At 46.3% G+C, this 21,956-nt stretch overlaps 1 protein-coding gene across 2 annotated transcripts in view; it reads right to left on the bottom strand.

Annotated features, from left to right (window-relative positions):
* Nucleotides 1–21,956, bottom strand: part of PIK3R3 (phosphoinositide-3-kinase regulatory subunit 3) — a 76,534-nt gene that overhangs the window by 14,813 nt on the left and 39,765 nt on the right. Inside the window, exon 1 of one of the 2 annotated variants that reach the window (XM_074599280.1) lies at nucleotides 11,608–12,457. The exons of the other annotated variant lie outside the window; for it this stretch is intronic. Coding sequence (XP_074455381.1) covers nucleotides 11,608–11,713 — 106 coding nt within the window. The 5' untranslated portion in view covers nucleotides 11,714–12,457. Of the gene's footprint in view, nucleotides 1–11,607; nucleotides 12,458–21,956 lie in introns of those variants that run through there. 2 annotated transcript variants of the gene reach the window in all.

Consider the following 21,956-nt stretch of genomic DNA (forward strand, 5'->3'; position numbering starts at 1 on the left):
GCTGTGATTGGAGTGAACGATCCTGATGGTTTCTTGCCTCCTTTTTCCTGGTAGAGAAAGAACATTGATCTCAAGTGATTAACAGCACAATGGATCTATCTGTTCTAATAAAGAACTTGCTGTTAGCATCAGATACACAAGCATCCTTCCCTTACCACATCTCTAGGACAGCTATACAGCACAGATCTTTCCAAAACCCAAAAGGCAACAGCTCAGCTGGACCCTTCCAGTCCCACATAATCACATTCCCAAGACCAGATTCAGCCTGGCACGGAGCAATGAGAGCGGACTGTCTCTCTCTCATGCACTCGCAGGCATCACTGTTTTTTCTTTCTTTAGCAACTCTAGTCCCCTCTCCCTAGCTTCCTCAAGCAGCCTAGGTTGTGCTAAATCCCAATCCCAGATCGGTGTCACTTAGAAGGGGGGAAATAAAAATGAGCTGGCGATGGAGCGCAGGCGGCAGCAGCCAATGCTGGCCGGGCCCGGGATCGGATGTTGCTGACGTCAGGGCACGAAGGCTGCCGTGCCGGCTCCAGCAGGTAGCTTCAGCTGAGCCGCTCGGCAGAGCCACAGCGCAGGTCCTTCGAGAGAAAAGCCTATTGATTGGGCTCTGCCAACGTAATGTTTTTGATGCTTTCTTGAATGCGTAGAATTGCTTTTTAAAATGGCTACTCAAGATTTTACCAACTTGATTCCCTGAAATTCAAACTACCTCCAACACCAAGACAACCAAGAAAGCTGGCAAGTGTCTGAAGTTTAGCACCATTGTATTTTTCTTTTTAAATTAAAGTCTCTTGTAGAAAACAGTAGACGATATTACTCCTGAATTTAATTTCAGCAAAGCACACCATGACTTCCATGAGATATGCACTTTTCCTAGTCAAGTTTTGAATCAAAAACTTCACAAGTTTACATGATCCACCAAGCTCTATGTGTGAGGATTTTCAATGGCAGTAATTCAGGAGGTGTGAAAAAAGAAGAATGTCTCCAAGTGCTACATCCCACATGACATCCAGTCGAGCAGCCCATTTCTTCTCTGGCTGCAGTATTTGCATACAAGATAAACCTACCAGTTAATTAAACTCTAATTTGCAGTTTCAAGGCAGATGCCACTTAGTCTAAGAATGGCTCCATAACTTATTTTTTCCAGCGTTTTCCAAGAGCTGCAGGCCAGATACTTGAAAGTACAGCAGGTTTAAATGCAGTATTAATTCTATCTTACTGTTACAAATAACCACAACTACCAAGTACTCTGATAGTCAATTTTAAGTCACTCGGCACTTCCATGAACTTGTTTACTAGCCTTCTTTCTGATACTCTCAATCTACTCTCCCTCCACATTGTGACAAGCAGAAAACAGATCAGAGGATTTCCGAGATAGTTACCCAGCTTCAAAAAAGCTGCCGTACAGCAGATACCCTACAAACTGTAATATAAAGCTCTAGGAAGTGTCATTACTATGGAAACATGCAAGTAATCCACTGTTAGGCCAGCTAACATTTTAATGACATAGTCCTTAAGGACAGAAGGGTTTTCTCTTTGGAGACATAGATGAATGAAAATGTAGGCTAGCTTTTTTAAAAAAATAGAAACTAAATAGAAAACTAAAAAACCTTCCCAATTTTTAACTGCTCTCTGTAGTCTTACTCAATTTCTCAAACACTTTTCTCAATTTCTTTAACACTTTTAAGGTAAAACCTCAAAATCTTTCCCTCCTTCAATAGTCCTGTCCTCAACTTGTCCCTGCTGCATGAGATCCCCTCAAGACACCCGGTAAAAAAAGCATATGCTGAATAAAAGTGCTTTTTGCACTCCATTTCCATGAAATTGCGTATGTGTGCAAGCCAGAGCAGTAAGGCACCATCCTTTTGCAGAGATTTTCCAGCTGACAAAGTGGAGGGTCATGCGCACCTGCTGACAGCAGTTCATTCCCCAACCCTGGCAGGTAAGTTATCTTGGCAGCTCCACATCTCAGCTCCTCAGTTCTCTTGCCAAGACCCCTTTCGCGAAGTACTGAGCACCGATGCCCTTCCTCAAAGGGCAGCTAACACGCACTGAGAACTCCTCAAGGGACAGAGAAGGAAGCTACTCGATCACATTATTGCTGGCCACAGAACCTCAGGCATGCTCACATTTTTGCTCTCCTCCCCCAAAGCAGGCGAGATGCCAAAGAGTAAGACATATTCAAAGAATTGAAGTCTTTCAATATCTCATTACAGAAAACAGCAGACAAGTTGGCAGAAAGCCAGGCAGGCTTCCAATGAAAACACTCCCATTATAGCTTTGCTTGTGTTTCTATGAACTTTCATAAAACCCAACACCTTTAAGAAATATTTCAGTTTTGATTAATTGGCTTTTTTGATAAAGATCTGTTTTGTTTGAAAACTCCCCATCTATTCAGTCCTCTCCCACACCTCCCAACCACTGTTTCACCTCCTACAGCCTGCCAGACTTCTGCTGCACTCTGTTCTTCACGGGCATCCATAGCTACTGCACAGGTTAAAAGATTATCTGCTCTGGGACACCTGCAGAATGGTGGACAACAGTGTGTGAAAAGGCTGGCTCAAATCCAGAATTCTTTTGGGCATTTCACAAGCACCCCTCACTACTTTGCAAGGCTTGTTATTGCATGAGCTGAAAAGGAAGATGCTCACTGTCAGATAAATGACACTGGGATCTTTGACTTCTGTATATAAAAATAACACAGCATCTCCTCTTCATTCCAGCCGTCGCATGAAGTTGCAAAGCCAAAACACCCCCAATTTATTTTCACTGCTCGGTGAAAAACAGTTTTACTTTCAGCACAGACCATAGTGTAACAGCTGCAAAGCTACAGCAGTGTCAGAGGTTCCACGATGAACAGGGGTGAGATGACTGTCCCAAAGTTAACATGAGGAGAAGAAAAAGGATAAGCCCTCTTATTATCTACTGAGCATAATTAGACACTGTGAATAAGCTTGATACATTGTAGAACTTTTGCCATGTTTCATCACTCACAAGATTGTCACTAGCCAACATCACATGCTCAGCTCACTTCAGGAAGGAATAGCTTTATCTCCCAGCCAGTAGGCCCAGGCTTTTACCAACTCTTTGGATGAAAGTCCATGGCAGGCATTTTATTGTTATGAAAATCTGAAATATTCAGTAAGAACAATTGTACTTTATAGTATCCAATGTCAGGTCTAGAAGACTATACAATAAAAGTAAATATATAATGCAAGGAGATTCTCCTTTTTGCTTATTAACTAAAGCAGTTCCTCATCTGCCTTCACAGAAGAAATACCACAGCACGTATTCTAACCCTCCACAGGTAGAGTCTTCAAACAGCTGTTAAAAAAACCCACTTTAGTCAATATATGGAAATAGAGTTTTGGATAAGAGCAAGGAAAACACAAAATTTAGCATAAGCACAGAGCTACAGTCATCAAGAACGAAGAACTAGCTTTTCATTGTGGAAGAGAGAGGATGAAGTCAGGCCTGAGCAGTGACACACTAAGGCTAGGAGACCTACCAAAGCAAAAAAAAGAGAGGCCATTTTAAATAAAAACAGCCCAGGGCTGTTTTCCCCAGATATTTCAAAGACTAACCATCCATTCAGGCATCAGGTACAAACCTCGTAGGAGAACCAACTCACAGAAATAATCAGCGCTACTGAGAAGTTTGCTGCACAAAAGCCTACTTAATAATAATACAGCTGTAAATACATGTGACTTGCTGCTCTAAGCAGCATTTTATTCCAGCTTACCACTGGCTCACATCTTTTGGAGCAGTATGTAAAATTGTTCCTCATACAGTACGTATCCTTGCGCGATCTCAAACTATTTTCTAGTTACCAAAGGAGAAATATTTCAACACCACCTAAATTGCAAACAGAGAGCCATCTAAATCAAGATCAAAAGGTGCATTTCAAATGAACACTCCAGAAGAAATTTGAAGGTAAAAAAGTATGCAGAGGAAAACTGTTGTGTCACGCATCATCTTCTCTAAGAAACTTGAACTTAAAGGAAGTTTCACTGAGGCAGAAGTCCCAACCCCTGCAGTCCTACGCAGTGCCCTCATCAGAAGCTGAGATTCAGAGCAGGCGTGGAGCAGTCTAGCCAGGCTCAGACTGAACGGCCATTGCTCATGCTGAGATCTCAAGGTGTAACAAAAGAAATGGATTCAAACTTCTCACTCAAGTACACTGTGATCTTCAAAATATTTTAATGAAATCCATTTCACAGCAGCAGTTTGACTTCTTTCACTGTCCCAAAACTTATCAGTGAGACTGTACTGTACCCTCAAATTGGAAAGGATCTTAAACATTGACCTCATTGATTCAAGCTTCCTTGTATCCCTCAAGAGACTACTTTTGAAGATAGGCAATGAATCAGAGTAAAGATGCCACAACCAGCAAAGACTTCTAACTTGACACTTGGTAGCAGTTCCTCGGAGTGCCAACAATCTAGATTCTTATAATGTCCCCAAGATGACTATACAGGGCAGTGTGGCATGAGTACTGACAGACCAGGAAATTTAATTGCAATGTACAAATTTGGGTTGTAACAGACAACAGAATTTACATACACAATATTGCCAGTGAACTTCTCACCCATCTCACCTCTAAAACATTTTCTGGGGGCAGAGGTTGAACTGTAAGCCCTACCGCCCACACTCAAAGAAAAACACACCCAAACAGTGGGCTGTGTTCCCTCATTGCGCCTTTTTTCTCTAGCTCCATCACAGCAGCTTTGGTTTTGGGATTTTTGAGGGAAGGGATGCAAGGAAGGAAATAAGGCCTCCAAATGAAAAGATGATCATGTGCAGCATCAGATTTTAGGGACTACACAAGCTGAAATTTAATATAAGGCTACAGAAAGCAAAAACCCTGAAAAACAGCTCCTGTGGATTTTTTTATCTCAGGAAAGTAACAGAGAGCAAGTAGTAGCTAATAGAAGGAAATAGGAAGTTTATATTTGGAAGCAGAAAACTGACCTGAAGTACAAGAGTCCCAAAGTGACACCAAACCAAAACTCAAGTTATCCTGTAGTGAAAGACAAACAAGATGAAGGGGACACAGGCTGGTTTTTTTTTTTTTATTTATTTGTCCAAACTCACACGTTTTTGTGCTGAGAAACTTGGAAGTTTTTCAAGCCTTTCCTAAATAACCATGCACCAGCTTCAGGGATATCTGATTTTAGAATAAGTAACATTCCTATGAACTATCATTAAAATAACATTTTTCCAGTTCACAAAAACTGGTAGAGAGTCTGAGTGAATGCTGGAAGCAGTCATAGGTTGAAGCAGTTGAAGTGTTTCATCTCCTTTTTCAAAGAGCACTGGATGGAAGGTAGCCATCTCGAGTGTGCCGCTGGACTCAAAGCCAGAGAAGAACCTGGATCCTGTTCAGCCACAGGAAAGCTTCAGAGCGCATTGTGCTTCGGCATCAGGATTCACCAGGCAACTGGTCGGTGTCCAGCAGGGCAGCTGGAGTCCTTTTTGGAAAGGACGACAACAGGCATCACTTGCACTTTGCTTCTTTTGAACTGTATGAATTCTTATAAAACTCCCTATACACTTTTCTTCAGAAAAACTAGAAGAACTTAAGGTACTGGAATATATTAATTGAAACATTGCAAAAACTTTGTCTATTGAGTGGAAGGCACAGCAAAGGTGAAGGACAATGAAAATATCTTCTAAAGAGGTAACATCCACTCACATTGTATGGGTACCCAGCACCAGCTCATATGCTGTAGTTTAGATTATGTGGAGAAGTGAATTCTTGCTTACTTAGCTATTGTGCAGATTTTTTTTAACCTGTCAGAATAAATGAGATAAAAAGCAGAAGAAAAAGAGAAAATCTGACTCATTTCCATAGGGGCATTTAGTACATGAGCAGAGACTCTTCTTTAAGCATTACTCAGCAACCTACTTTATGAAAACGAGTTTCCAAAAATCCAACTAGAACACACCTATTGCTTTAATGGGGCCAAAGTTTTACAGCAACCTGTTTCAACACAGTTAACAGTCTTTTTGACAATAAGAAAGCCTAAGCTTTAAAACATACAGGGAATGCTGATAAAAGTGTTCTTTATGCTGCTGTTTCCAGTGTTCTCTAGTTCTCTGCCCAAAAAGTGACTCACTAAACAACCAACATGAGATGATGTAAGGCACCCAACTGCTTTTAGTACTGGGCGCAGATGTGTATGACCAGCTATGCCTCTCTGTTCTCCCAAGCTGTAGAGCAAAGATAAGCCCGAATAGCTTCTTTCTGGAATAAGATACCACACAGGCAATGGCAAAGAGAGAAGTCAACTCTGCTGCTTAGGAAAACAATATTCCCCAAAGGAAAGTCCAAGAAGAGGCTTCTCCTTTTAAACAGGTGAAGTTGAAGGAAGCAACACAGTGATTAACTCCTGTCAGGTACAGGCATCACGCAATACACAAAACTGTTCAGAAATAACAATTGCAGAAATAACATTTGCTGCAGATTTTGCCTTCAAACACGTGGTAAAGAGCTTGGTTTCTTCTCAGAACTCCCATGGTTTGCATAAACCTACAGCTTTACGAAACACAGAGCTGAACAACTCCCTTCAGCAAGCTTTCCCTCCCCAACTATTTCTACATCATCTGAAAGCCTACTGATAAACAAAAATGTCAGCCTTTTAAAGCAGGCTCTCCCATCTCAAGCAAAACATCATTTCACTTCATATTAATGATGGTATTTTTTGTGTTCATGTATTTAATTGAAAGCTGATGAGTGATATTCTTTAACAGTTAGAGCCATCAAAATGAAAACTCAATGCAAGGAATGCAAAAGCAAGCCTGAAAATGCAATCAGAAATAAAAAATGGTTACAGCAATCATTGAATGAAAAGGCCAGTCGAGAAATCATGGTGAAACAGAAACAGAACCCGAGCATTTCATAGCACTGTCCTCACAGGAGCTGAGACTCCAATTCAAACAATTTTCCAGGATATGCAGAACACAAGTGACTGAGCCTTATTTATTCCCTGCTCTATCCCAAAACGGTCTGCACAAACTTCCCTTCTGTAATAAGGAAACTCTCAACCCCCAACATCCGCTTTTTTTGACTGTCAGCAAGACTTAAATTTGCAATGAAGACAGTTGCTGCTACAGTGCTGCTCTCTTTATTACATGCACTAGTAAAACTACTTTTTTTTTTTTTTTTTTTTTTTTTTTTTAAGATGTGTGAGAGCAGAACTTTTCTTTGATAAGCTTCTGGAGTCAGCTCAGATAAGCTGAAGGACAATACTGACGATGCTATTAAAATTTACATCTGTTCTCCCACTGGAAAACTAGTCAGGCATAGACATGCAGTGTTCACCTACATCTGGCTACTGCATACCACAAACCCCATTTGAGAAGCCACATTCAGTTTCCACTATAACATTGATAATGATACAGCACAACTGGTATCCGAGTAAACACTGACCTTGAGACCAGAACCCTATGTTTTCCAAATTACAATTATAGTATCACTCCCCAAAAACAAGGGTTGTCAAATTATATATGAGGAGAAAATAGAAACTATAATGAATAAATACGCTTTTCTCCTTGAATACTTGTCTCACTCATACAATGGCAGTGCTGCTTTTACAAAGTAGACTAAACTAAGCAGCCTATAGATTATTGCTGTCCCCCCCCTTCATTATTAAAAGATTTTGTAACAACAGCGTTGTTACAGCCAGTCTCAGCACACGAGGCAAGAAGAGTAATATTCTTGAAAAAGTTGGTTGGATCAAGTTATAAGTGTGGCTGGTCATATCTGGGTCTAACAAGCTTCAAAAAGGTAGCTTTCATATAGCTTTAGGACAGACACTTACTCTATTACCTGCTCATAAGCAGACAAAGCCCATTCTGCATTAGTAAGGCTACTTTATACTTGTGGTTTTCTTCGTAACCCACACAAATGAAACTAACCTCTAATTTGTAGTTGAGCCAAATATCTTTGCTGACATCTGTGTCTGAAATCCCAACGGAACATTCTTACTGATTTTCATCCAACTGTGACAAAATGTATTCAGTGATTACACATTTTATCATCAACACAACTGATAATATATCCCAGATCTACAGAGGGAAAGACATTACTTAGTCCTACTTACTAGAAGCAAGGTAATACATAGGTAGTTATGCTTTAGGTACTCTGGTAACTTTTGCAGTCAATTAAACATCCTCTGTTCAAAAACATAATTTACAGCAGTAACAACTTTTTGCAGACCTGAACAGATGTCGCTAAATAAAAACTAAATTCAATCCAGTAACCTATTTCCTTTTCTTTTCAGACAGCAAGAACAAACATGCGACTGAACTCCTAACAGCCAGTTTCCTAATGCCAGAACCAGCACATGATGCTGCTGTGGCCATAATACTCTAAATTAATCCTGATTAAAAAGTTTAGAAGCCACTATGTTAGCTATATGCAACTGATGGTTCCAGTTTTGTCTTTAGACACTGAAAGTTATTTAGTTGCACCTATCTATTTGCCACATATAGATCCAACCTCACCCCAGTGATACATTTTATTATGCCAAAAGTCATGCAAGCAGAAGGAAAAAGCATTAGGTAACAGCAGTCACCCTGCTGGGTGTCACCACTACTGCTCCTGTATTAGTTGTACTGCTGTAAGGCATGCCTTGCAAGGCTGGCAGAACTGAATCCCTAGTTCCACTGTTCTATTTAGGAAAACCGTCCCACTCCTATGTTTAGGATGGATTAAAAGCTAGCAGAAAGCTAGCAATCTCTTGTTGCCTGACCCTGCCTCTGATGGAGGTGGGAAAAAACCTCCTGTGTTGAGAGAGGCATCAACTTCATTATTATTTTTGAACTTTGGAGCAAGCCTTCTAGCAGAGAGGCTTCATGACCCGCTCTGAGCATCCATTTACACCTACAACCCTGGACAGAAAACACGAGCACGCTGATAAGCTGGTGCAGGTGCACTGAGGCCTGACAGAAGCTACGGCTGCGCTGCAGGCTGCCTGCCATCACAGGATTTTATTTTCTGCATTATTATTGGGCAACGCTAAGGTGGGTATTAAGACAGCCTGCCAAGATAAATTAAAGGTCTACTGGCCCTTAACAAGGAACAGTATCCCCACCCTTGACTTAGAGGTTACGGGTGACACTGCACATTATGTTCACCTTGCCTTTGTCTTCTGCCTGAAGTTTAGACGCACTAAAATGTAATCACGAGCAGTCATGCATGATTTGAGGCACTTGGCTCCCAGTATCGGTAGATGCCCGGTCCTGGAGCATAAAGACCAAACAGGGATCTCTTCACACAAGTTCTGTGAACAAAAGACCGTGCTGCCTCCTTTGGCAGCCGGGACACTTGCTGCATATTGTTAGTTTGTGCGCTGCTGAGAAAACATATTGCCACCATTCAGCGGCTCAGGAACTCCAGCCATCACGCGGGGGAATGCTATACTGAAAACCTTCACAAATTTTTGTTGGAAGCAGGCCAAATGGAGTTGTGGTTGTTACCGGGTGCAAATGCCGTGACTTTATCCCAAGGCATGCCGAGTGTTTAAGTCTTCCAAATAAATTCCTCCACACTCCCCTTAGGGATGACCTATCATCCCAGACCAGAAAATGCTTTCCCACCCCACCTCGGGAAGAGGGAAGAGCAGACCACCTCCACCACGCTCACTCTCCCTCCTTCCTCCTACAATTTAAAAGTTATAGTTCTATGAAATCAGGACATACACATGTGGATCATCCCATGCATCGTTTCCAGTTCTGGCTTTTCCAATTTAAAAATATGAAAGATAAATTTACTGAACACTTAAGAGATCAGCATCTAACATTAAGTCCTTTTGCTAACTGGTGTTTGGACCATGCAGAGCCTTGATCCCTGACAATAGGGCTTCAATGATGGAAATACTGGCATTATTAATGACAGAAGTGCTGCTTCTTAATGTAAACTTTGTAAAGCTGCATGGCTGAATTCCTGCAGAAATATTGCAAAGTTGTTTTCTGACCAGTTCAGTCAGGCCAGCCCCTTTTAGTAGCCTCCCCGCACTAAGCCATTCAAGGGGCTTTTATTTTTTTAAAATAAAAAAACCCCACACCAATTGTTTTAAGTCACCTGCAATGGAACTCGGGTTTTTGTTTGCTTGATACAAGCAAATACAAATACTAACCTCATGAACAGTTAATATCAAAAGCATTTACAAGAAAGATACCCTCTGAAATTCACAGAAGTGAGCAGATTTGACTGAACTTTATGCTTTCAGGAGTAACATCTAAAAATAGGTAGTGTCAGCTATGCAAGAATTTAATGAGTAGTGGCCAGTATTGTGCGTCTGAGAGATCTGTCCAATTTTTAAAGCATCAGAGTTACCACAGGAAATGAGTACAGGTCCTTGAGATCCAAAAATCTCAGGATGATCACCTCCTCCTCTTTTAATTAAAGTGCCACATACCTAAGGAGAGAAAAAAAGAGCTCACTGTGCTGAAACAAAGAGACTAAACCACACTTGGAGATGCAAGCCACGACTCAAGCAGAGATTGAAAAGCACATTTCGAAAGTCTAACAGTACGTGCCACACAGAAGATACTGCTTAGAAGCACTTATTTGCTATCAATTTCTGTGCAGACTAAGATTTTTGATGCATATTTTACTGTACCTTCTGGCTGTACAGATCAGAGACCTGAGAACATAAAGGCCCTTCAATTACCTCACTGCGCTCAGCCTCTTAAGACTCTTACAGGTATAGATACGGTTTCACCAGTACTCATTTATGCTTACTTTAATTCATTACCAAAGAAAGACTCAGCCTCTTCTCCCTGTAAGCCTTCCCTCACTCTTCAGGCACAAAAGAAAGTTTCTGTCCCATCTAAAAACTTCAGACAAGCAAAGGGACAACACATTTCTTCATTTTCAGCACCGGCATTCCATGGGAGGGAGAAAAAAGTTGCATCAAACCCTTTTGAACAAGATTATTAAGCGTTATCAAAGTAACAGTGCCTCCAGGGATGGGTTCCAGCCTGTTCCCAAGTATTATCCCCCAGCACCGAAATCCAGCGACAACACACACCTCGTCTGTCAATGCTGGAAAAGAGCTGGCGAAGAAAAGGATCTCGGAGACTGTAAAAGCGATTAAACTGGAACTGAATGGAGGTAGGTAAATCACTACCATCAAAGTGTTACAGGCACATAAAGGCATACAGGTGAAGAGGCTAATAAAAACGCTCCTCTAGAAGTGAATACAGACAAAATATATGGTTTTCAATAAAGGCTTAAAAAAAAAAAAGGAGACTCAGGAGAGGGGCTGTGCGCAGCTCTCCTCTTCCTGCCTCCTTCCACCCCCCAAAAAGGCACCATAAATTGCAGTTATCCTCCCAGCCCCCCAAAACACAGTATTAAAATACTTTTGCCCAAGAGACAGCAGGTTCAAGTCCCTGGAAAGTTTACTTAAAGCAAAGTTTAACTACAGATATTATTATTCCCCCCCCCCCCCAATTCCCCTCTGCAGATTCCTCCTCCTTTTTTTCAAACGGGGGAAAAAGTCTGCGAGGAGGGAGGGAGGACAGGCAAGGGGGGGAGAAGGCAGGAATGGAAGGCGGAGGGGTGCGCAGGCAGGCAGGCTTCGGGCTCCCTACCTGGAGGGTCCATTTCAATGTAAAATATCAGCTCAGTGGAATAGGGCATCATCACTTCCCTCCAGTCCGTGTCATCGCGGTCCATATCCCACACCGTGTTGTACATCGCGACAGAGGCAAAGTCCCGGCAGGTTTATAAATAAGAAATTGGCTTTCCCGGCTTTTAACGGCAGGGGGTGAGGAAAAAAGGGGGAGCGGGAGGAGGGGAAAAAAAGCCGAGAAGAATCCACCCCGCTCTAAAATAACAGTTCTAGCAAAAAAAGAAAAAAAAATTTAAAAAAATCGCAAAATTCAACTCAATTAAAAAAAATACGCACCACACGAGCCACCTCAGCAGCTGCCCTGCAGGAACTAAGATAGGTAGTTATATATATATATACACAATATATATATAGTGCTTCTTTTTGTTTAAAAAGACACCTTTCCACAGAAAAGCCAGTTTCCTGAATTCTCTCTAAAAATCGCCATTTTCGGGGTATTTTTAAAAACGCCGGGCTGAAAGCAAAACAAAACCCCACACACAAAAAAGCGGGGAGGTGGGAAGAAAGCGGATACAAAGAAGCGGGAGGGGGGAAGATTTCGGTCTCTGGATGAAATTCTTTCCGCCGGCGGAGGAGGAGAAAGGAGGAGGGGGGCGGCGGGCAACAATAACGGCGGGCGCGGAGCCCGAGCGGGGCGGGCAGCGCTGAGGGGGCCGGCTCGGCCCGCGGTCCCCCGCCGGTTCGGCTCGGTCGGGTTGGGCTCAGCGCTGGGCGGGCAACCCGCGGCGGCCTCGCCCGCCCTGCCCGGCTGTCAACCCCGCACGGCCAGTGTCGGCTCCGGCCGGTGTCAGCCCCGGGCTCTCTGCGGCGCCGCCGGCCCCGCTCGGTTTCATTTTAAGAGGCTCTGAGGGGCCTAACCGTCGCCAACCGCCTCTTGCCCGCGACGAGGCCACGCCCCCCCGGCGGGGCGGGGCTTCGCGCCGGCTTTTTAACCCCTTCCAGGAGGACGGCGTGGGGGGGAAGGGGGGGGGGGGGAGTGCGAGCGGGCGCTTCCACAAGGCAGAGGAGGGGGGTGAGCAAAAGAAAGAGAAGGGGGAAGCGCCCCTCTTCTTTCCAGAAGGAAAGCCTGGCACAAAATAAGATTTTATTTCCCGGCTTTGCTAACTTTTTCCTGTCTTCCTTTCGCCGCTTCGGCCGCTTGTCCCGACGGCTTTTCTCAGCGATCTCTTTCCTCCCCCCCTCCCCCCCCCCCCCGTTCTGAGGGGCGCAGGGGAGGTGGTAGGTCCCTCGGCTGGCCTGTCGCCAAGGGGCCGCTGCCGCTGAGCACGCGCAGGGGGGCGGGGGGCGCTGAGCCCCGTTGCCAGAGCTGCTGCCTTTGTCTGAGGGAGCAGCGACGGCCGGGATTGGCAGAGGGCTCCGGACGGCCCACCCAATCAGCTGGCGGCGAAGCCGGCCGGCTCGATGGCGATTGGCTGGGAGCCCCAGTTACCAAGCGGGACAAAGAAAGGCGAGCGCTGAGGCGGAGAGGGGGGACGGGGCTGAGGGGGATGGCGGGTACCCCTCGGCCCCGCACCCGGCCGGGGCAGCCCCCGGGCCGGGCCCAGCGCCCCACCCAAACGCTAGCGGTGGGGTGAACGGCGCCTGGCCGCACCAACGTAGGGTACACTCCATCCCGGGTCGGTGCCCCGCAGCGCCGGGCCTACCTGCTACCCTCCAGGCAGGGCCGGCACCCACTTTGGGGATGGGGTCTGTGGGAGAGGGCCGCGGACCAGGCCGTGGAGGCCATTTGCAGGTAGAGACGCTGTCCCCGTCCCCGGTTGGGGCCTGGGCTGGCTGACCCCACCGCACCACCCCCAGCTGCCTGCTCTGGTGCTGCTGCTGCTGCTAGAAACATGGACTCTCCTCCCCTGCCTTACTTCTGCAGGACCCTGGCAGCAGTCTGCTGTGTATCCCAAGTAATAACCTGAGCATTGTAACTGTCCACTAACTAGAGTGTGACCTCTGGGGAAGCCCAACACTCTAGCGACATAACCAGGGGAAAAAAGGTGAGGAAAAGGCACCAAACCAGATAGCTGCCTCCCACAAGCTTTGGGATAAATGGGCGCTGCAAATGCAGCCAAAACTGAACCTCAGCCTGCCTGCCAGCCACATCCCGATGGCCAGACCCTGCGTCCGCAGCCCACAAGCACCAGTGGGTGGCAGAAATGCAGCCAGCTCGGCAGTCAGCCTCTATCTTAGTGCAGCGAAGCATCCTTAAAGAAAGGCAAAATGACAGCTGTTGAGAAATTAAGGAAAAGTGCTTTCTGGAGACTTCTAACTAGTGTCACAGACACAAGGACAGACGAGCACCTTGATCCGCTGTGGAGATGTCAGGGAACGTTATAAAACCCAGCACTGAAGTCCGCTTTATTTGCACTTTAAAGTGCATGGAAGAATAAGTTATGAATAATTTCTCCTGCTCTAGCACTAGGTAGAAAGCTCCTGAAAACATACTCCTGGCTTAGGTGAACCGGAGGGTGGCTGCAACATTGAATAACTGAACGCCTGTACGCAGTGTAAGAGTATGTGGGAAGAGCTGGGCACAGAGGATCTGAAGTTTGCTGATGTATGACAACTTCCACAGCAAGCAGTTGAGAGCAGCGCTGCTCCAGTAACAGAGCTCCTTGAGGGACGGACAGCTGCGGAGGAGCACAGGGCTTTGATTCAAATAACTCAATGTAGATAAATTAATTTTATATCCCCATCCACAAACTCTGATTAATCCATGATAACCAGATAGGATTCCTTTTTCTAATTTTTAAATTAAATTTCTTGGGCTGATACTATATATCAGCTCGAGCTTGCTCAAAGTGAAATGCCTTCCTTGGAAGCACACCCATCTCCCCCAGTGAAATTGAAGTTGGTACCGTGGGTACAGACCATTGCTGCCCACTGACAGGGCAGAGGGCAGGGCTGCAGAGCAGCCCCACAAGCGTCGGGTGGTGGGTGCAGGTGGAGATGCGGATGCTGCTTTGCAGACCCCACGGAGCTGGGAAATGGGGCTGCTGTCCCTACTGCAGCCGCCAAACTTAGATTAGCAGCTCTGGCGGTGGGGGGAGGAGGAGGCAGGCTCGGGTTGAAATTCATTTTCCCCCTTCCTGCACCTCATTATAAGTTCCACCCACATAAGACCTAATTACTTGGCTTTTATGCTGGCAAAGTGGATTTCATCCTTGCTGTTTCCCATGGTGGTTGCCTTCATTTTCATGGCGGCACTGATGGTTACAGCTTATTGATGTTTTCACTTTAGTGATTTAAAGCAGAATACATTTTGTTATTAGCACTGGTTTCTCTCATTGCTGCTTTAATCAAAGATGCAATTTAAGGCAAAGGATTGTGCGTAATGGTAAACAGTAGGATAACGCCTTGAGAGAACAGAATATTAATGTGTTTTTATTTCTCAAAACTGTGCTTATGATATATCCAGGATTACTTGGCTCCCAACCTGCACGCATGGGGCGCTCCCTTTCCTACCACACTCCCTGTCTTGCAATAGGGGTGAGCGGTTGTGTGCATGTGCGTGCTGGGGGGCAGAAGGAGGCACATGTGCTGCCTTACACGCTGCAAAATACCCTCTGCCTGTGTGTCTCTCCTCCATGGGCACAAAGTCTGAGTGACAGTGTCACGGCAGTGCCCTTGCAGAAGAGAAACAAAACTGTGAGTGTGCCGAGTGCTCAGGGATGCTCAAGGTCTTGCTGAGCACTAGATCACCTCAAGTCAGGAAAAGCTACGTTCAAACGCTGAAATAAAATAACAATGATAATGACAATGCTTGACCAGGGGGCACAGTGCTTGAGAAAGGGTCCTGGTGCCCCACACTAAGCAGGAGAGGGACAGCCTCTGCTGTGAAGGGAGGCTGAAAAGCAAGGTGCGAGCACCGCGTCTGCTGCCTTCCCGATGTCCCTGCATCGACGACCGCGTGTTTGCTCGCTTTCGTTTCCTTGGATCTGACAATTTGCATTTCAAGGCAAGATTAAATATTGAAGTTTTGAGCGCTTCCATGTGCTTCAGGAGGAGCCGAACGGACCCGTGCTGGAACAGACTGAACACAGAAAAGCCATTTGTGCCAAACTGCTTGGTTTCCTCTTTGCCGAGCCATGATAATGTGATATCCGACAGCTGAATGTAGGCCACAACAGGCTTTTATAGTTGGAGGGGTGGAGGAGGGAGGGGGGCCGAATCCACAGTGCTGCCAGCCAAGTGCACTAAAATGATGAGAGATTTTTGGGGCAGGCTGGAGACTCCTGGCCACTCCTGTGATCCAAATATTAGCTTCACTGTTAGCACAAGCTCAGGGCCTGCTGGAGGGGAGCTTGTGGAAGGCAGAGCTGTGTTCACGTCAGAAAGGATGACTCCCTGGCCAGCAGTAAATGCTACATGAAATTACTGGCCTTGCGCTGCATGGACACTGGGATTTGTGGAATATCTGCCATAATTGGTGGCCAGCTTCCCATGGGGGTGGCTGCATCTTGCAAGTAACAGCACGAGAACAACCAGTCACAGCAGTTTGGTTTAGTTAACGAATTGTTCCTGCCTATTTCTCACCTCTTGGTGATGAGGAGACGAGGGAAGGCGGGAGGGTTAGTTGTCTTTGGCTCAGATGCTGCCTCTGGGGTCTCAGCGCTGCTCAGCACGCTGCAAGCTAAACCTGGGGCTTGCCGGCAGGAGAAGAGGTGGTGGGAAAGGCAGAGGTTCATCCTGTCTTCCTGAACCAGCGTGGTGCTGGCAGAACGGGGATGGTGCAAGCACCATCTCTCCCTTGAATTGTACGATCTGAGACCAGAAAATACTCCAGGACCATAAAGCATTTGCCACCAGATTAAGAGTGTTAACCCCTGCGAGGGTGAAATAGCAGCAGTTTCCCTCCGTGCATCCTCCTGCACCTTCATGTGAAATGTAATGGGTGCTTTTAACAAGGACTGTGCTGCCTCCTCTGTGCTTCAGAGTCATTTTATGTCCTAATAGGCTGCAAAACAGTCGCCTCGCTCCACCCCAGATGCAGCCGCATTTCTGTGGTGAAGAAAAACTCTGGCAAGTGTGCCGAAGTCGGGTGCTTTGGTTTGAAAATTATACATTGTGTTAAAAACCTGTATTAAAGAATAATATGCGGTCTGCAAAAACATTCAAATGAAACACTTGAATGTTAGGAAGCGTCTTATTTACAGCTGTCGGAGCAGCTTGTGCCCTCTTCCCTCCCGTGTCCACACAACAAGGAAAGAGGTCGAAATAGGGGCTCACGTACGTAAAGGTTATAGCACAATGCATGCACACAGAGTTGAGTTTGCGAGGAATCATACATTAGGCATTTCCTAACTTAAAAGCACTTGGCTTTGCATTGTAAACAACATTCTTTTAGCATAGGAAATAACATTTAAAAGAAAAAAAAAAAAGAATAAGATCTTTTAAATAAATGTCTACAGCGTAGGTTATTGCAGCTGGTTCTAACGTATTCCTCAGCAAGGTTTGGACTGGACTTTCCTCACTGCTCCAGAGGTTTCTGCCCCCAAAATCACCGGAGTAACGGTCGGGGTTGGAAGTGGAAAGCTGCTCTCCTGTGAGAGGTGTGTGCGGCTTTTGCAGCTGGGCAGCAAATGCCAACCCCATGCTCTGCCCACGGGTGTCCGGGGTGGACACCTCTGCACCAAAGGGTGCCTGGGGACGAGTGTGCGAGGGGCTGGGCACAGGGGGGGTGAGTGAAAGGACAAACTGCGCCGAGCTGTGCTGAATTGCTGCTTTGGCAGACAGCACCGGGCCAGCTCTTTAGAAAGTTCACGTTCAGTTATTGTTTTGACAGGCTGCCAAAATTTTCCTGAGGAATGCAGGCAGCAGAAGGGAAATGGCGATTTTCAAACTTTTTTTTTTTTTTTTTTTTTCTAATAACTCAGCCAAACCAGAATGGAATTTCATGGGAAAAGCGAAAGGTACATCTCTAGCCTTGGGGCATCGTCACTGCCAAATTTCAGAGGCTGGCTGCGAACAATGGAGGTGCCGGAGCATCCCCAAAGCAGTGCGCACTTGCACGCACTTGCGTGTGCGCTCACGCACGCTCACTCACACACACACTGGAAGCATCTTCTTTAACGGTGAGTGCTCCCACCCTACACCCAATGCCCCCAGAAGACTGACATTAAAAAAAAACAAACCAAAAAAAAAGAAGTATCCGTGATGTAAAAGCAGAAGGTGATGAAAGATTCGCAACTTGGCCTTGGGGGAACGCTTAGGTGCTCTCCCCACCCCAATCCCAGCTGTGCACGGTGCTTCCGAGACCCCCACAGCTTTGGGGGAGACCCCTTCTCCCCACACACTCTTCACCGTGTCAGTCCCAGAGCCACAGGGTATTTTTGCAGGTCTTCCTACCCCTCGGAAAGGCAGGAGGTTGCAAGCTCCCCTCCTCTTCCTCCTCCTCCATGGAGGCGGAGGAGCAGCCGGTGAGCTGGGCTCCCGCGCTGGGGCACCCCGGGGTCTGTGGGGCCGTGCACCAGGCTGGGGAGCTGCCAGTTACCTTATATTTTCCAGTACACTAATTTCTCTTGTCATCTTGCCAGTGACAAACAGAGAGAGTTAAACAGAGCAATCCATTAAAGAAGCAGCCTGACAGAGCGATTGTTAAGGGTTTCAGCGATCCCCATTTACACTGGCTTGAAAAAAAATTTCGCCTCGGGCAGCTCCAATTACAGAATTATCGGACCACACTCCAGTCCCTTTGTGCACTTCGCATCTCTGTCATCGTTCCAGGCCTCTCTCTGTTTAGTTGCTTGGAAATGGTGAGCAAAATGGAAGGAGACTTGTAACAAGTTCAGAGAGATTAGAGGGGAAAAATGAGAGAGAAGAAAGCTGCCTCCCTCCCTCCCCAATTCTAATGTCCTAAACCAGGACATTTTGGATATGTAACACTGTATAGGAATTTAAAATATTTTTCACTTCCTCTATTCGTTGCTTTAATGCACTGGAACCGCTTGCTCAGATATATACTTTTTTTTCCCAAGGAATGTACAATAACCACTCTGTAAATTCCTCAGGTCTGATTTTAAGAGGAACTGTAGAACTTTATTCATGGAGGAAAGGAATAATCCCAGTACCTTCCTGCAATAACTCTTTCTTTTTAATAAACGTGGCAGTGAATGTTTTGATCACAGCCAGTGATGCAAGCAGCAGGAAGAGGAAATCAACGGCACGTCTAGGAAAAACGAGGTCTTGTCCCTGCTCTGCTGCCGTCCCACTTGGTGACCTTCAGGCTGAATTGTCAGCACCGGTTTGAAGGTGGCACCATTCCCGGTAGGAGCAATTCTGGAGAAGCCCACATGAGTGGTCACTTTTGCAAATGCATAGCTTGAACTGTGTAGATTTGTTGTTAGGAAAAGAAAACCCCAACACAATAGTTTTCCTGCCCTAGGATGCAAAGCTGAAGGGTTCCCTAACCCTCCACCCGTGGCTGAGCCAGGCACTGTCACCCATGATGTAGCAACTACGTGATGTGGACGTCATTCCCCCAACCAAACGTGACCTCATCTATTTATCTTCCACCAAACTCGCCCATTCCTCACTACAAGAAAGACACTGAGGTCCTGGAGCGTGTCCAGAGAAGGGCAATGAAGCTGTTGAGGGGTCTGGAGAACAAGTCTTATGAGGAATGGCTGAGAGGGCTGGGGTTGTTCATCCTGGAGAAAAGGAGGCTTGAGGGGAGACCTTCTCGCTCTCTACAACTGCCTGAAAGGAGGGTGTAGAGAGGTGGGGGTCGGTCTCTTCTCCCAAGTAACAGGCAATAGGACAAGAGGAAATGGCCTCAAGTTGTGCCAGGGGAGGTTTAGATTGGATATTAGGAAAAATTTTTACACTGAGAAGGTTATCGAGCATTGGAATAGGCTGCCCAGGGAAGTGGTGGAGTCGTCATCCCTGGAGGTACTTAAAAGACGGGTAGACGTAGTGCTTAGCGATATGGTTTAGTGATGGGTTTTGTCAGTGTGAGGTTGATGGTTGGACTCGATGATCTGAAAGCTCCCTTCCAACCTAGACAGTTCTATCATTCTATGATTCCTGGCTTCCCGAACGATTTTATGGTCCCACAGCTAGTGTTATCCTAGTAGTAGTACCCTTGTATATCCATAGCACATTACCCCATGGTAAGAAAACACCCCCTTTTTATTGCGGCGGCGATTATCTACTTTCACAGGGAGGATGAGTGAGCAAAGCCATCCCTGTGAACTGCTGGGGCGAGGCTGAGATCAAGCTTCAGTGCTAACGCACAAGCGAATGCTGACTTCACTCTGTCCCTAAATGGAAGGAAGTTTCTTATGGCTGAGTCCCCGTTCATGCCACGGGACTCCTTTGTCCCCATCCCTTTCCCTGGCATGCGGTGGAGCTGATCCATCATCGCTCTTCTTGCTGCAACGCATCCGTACTCCAAACTCTGCCCAGCCGCAGTAACGGAGACTCCCACCCAAGGTTTTGGGTGGAGATCGAAAGCGGGAGAAAAAAACCCTCATAACAACCCAGGCAGCTCTCGAGGGTATTGGAAAGTCATCTCATTTCTTATTAATGGCTTAGGCCAAGAATTCAAACATCGGCAGCGTGTTGGCCAGGGTTGTTTTCCTTGCAGTTATCCACATGCAATTCATGCCTTGGAAAATGACCCATTTACCATCATGCATTGTTGCTTAGCTACACGCGCTTTCCCTCTAAGTTTTCCCAAATGGAAACATGGCTCTGTTTGCTTTGGAGATCATTTTCCCTGGCTTTCTTTGCTTTACAGTAAATAAGCGCAAGAAGAACGGCCTCTGAACGCTAAGTGGGGAAATAAAACAAACAGCGCTGTGTAGGGTAATCATTTAAAAACCAGCACGTGAAGCTGATGCCTTCCTCGTCCGGCCAAGGTGGTGGGCAGGGAGGGCTTGAGCGAAGGCAGCTGCAGATCAGCTTCTTTAAGACCTTTTTTTGTCTGTTCTTTGCATTAAGGTTCTTTCCCTGCTGAAGATTTCCAAACGCGAAGGGGGAATTCAGTTGAATAATGCTGGGTTCCCAACAGAAGAATATTAATTTCCTGGAGGACAGGTGGGACTTTAGGGCACCGAGAACTCACTCCATGTCTCTGCTGCCACTCATGTCCTGTGGAGTCCCAGGCATTCTCTAGAAACAGGCAGGAAACCACCTCCCTCGTCCCTGCAAACCACCGCATCGCTTTGCACCACCAGGTGGGACTTTATCACTGTCAAACCCCAAAATTTCACAGATTCACTAAGTCATGGCTGCAGTGGCACAGCTATCACAGAATCACAGAACTGTAGGGACTGGAAGGAACCTTTGGAGATCATCTAGTCCAACCCCCTGCCAAAGCAGGGTCACCTAGAGCAGGCTGAACAGGAACGCATCCAGGCGGGTTTTGAATGTCTCCAGAGAAGGAGACTCCATAACCTCCCTGGGCAGCCTGTTCCAGTGCTCTGGTGTCCTCAAAGTAAAGTTTTTCCTCATGTTGAGATGGAATTTCCTGTGTTCCAGCTTGTGCCTGTTGCCCCTTGTCCTGTTGCTGGGCACATGCTGGTAGATTAGCCGCCGCAGCATGAAGTCCAGCTTCCCAACACACCAGGCAAATCCTTTGGCTGTTTGCTGGAAGCCTGAGCCCATCAGTGCCTGCACAGCACAGATGTCCTCTAAACGTGCGACAAATCCCAAGCATTTGGAAGGCATCAGCCTTACTGCCCGTGCATAGAGGGACTGCGCAGCACGTGTGCGGCTGGTCCCCTGCCTCCCGGGAGCCTTGGTCTTGCAAAGCATGTGCCTTGGGGCTGAGCTGTGCCGGCATGGTGCTTGCGTCCAGGATTTCCAGATGTCCAGCGGTTCTTCTGTTCCTTGATGGTCAAACAAAACTTGCAACGTCTTCAGATTTTACTGGGGACAAAGCTTTCGGGTAAAAAAGCGGACGTAGAGACCAAAGTGGAAAAAATGTAGTTTCTTGGTGCCATGAATGCACATGGGACGCCAGCTCTTTGCAGAGCGTAGGGAGCACTGGGTGCCTGCAGCTTCCAGGAGGAGTGGCATGCCCTGAAGGCTGAGCTCTTGCCCTGCCTTCTGCTGACAAAGCATAAAATACGTATTGTCTCCGAAAAGAAAAGGGAGAGACAAAGTAAATAGTGTGATACTGATTATTGGGCCAACATACTGGTCTGAGGCTTAATACCACAGTTTCTAGGCCAAGAACCTGCCAGAAAGTGAAGAGGGGTATTGTACCTATGCAAAACCTGTCCCGTGGGTTAACACATCCCAAACACTGCGCGCTCTGTGAGAGCTGCCAGCACCTGAAGAAGCCGCCTTTACTGCCCCGCCGCTGGGAAGCTC

The sequence above is a fragment of the Larus michahellis genome, chromosome 8 (genome assembly GCF_964199755.1).
Source record: "Larus michahellis chromosome 8, bLarMic1.1, whole genome shotgun sequence".
Classification (NCBI taxonomy): Eukaryota; Metazoa; Chordata; class Aves; order Charadriiformes; family Laridae; genus Larus; species Larus michahellis.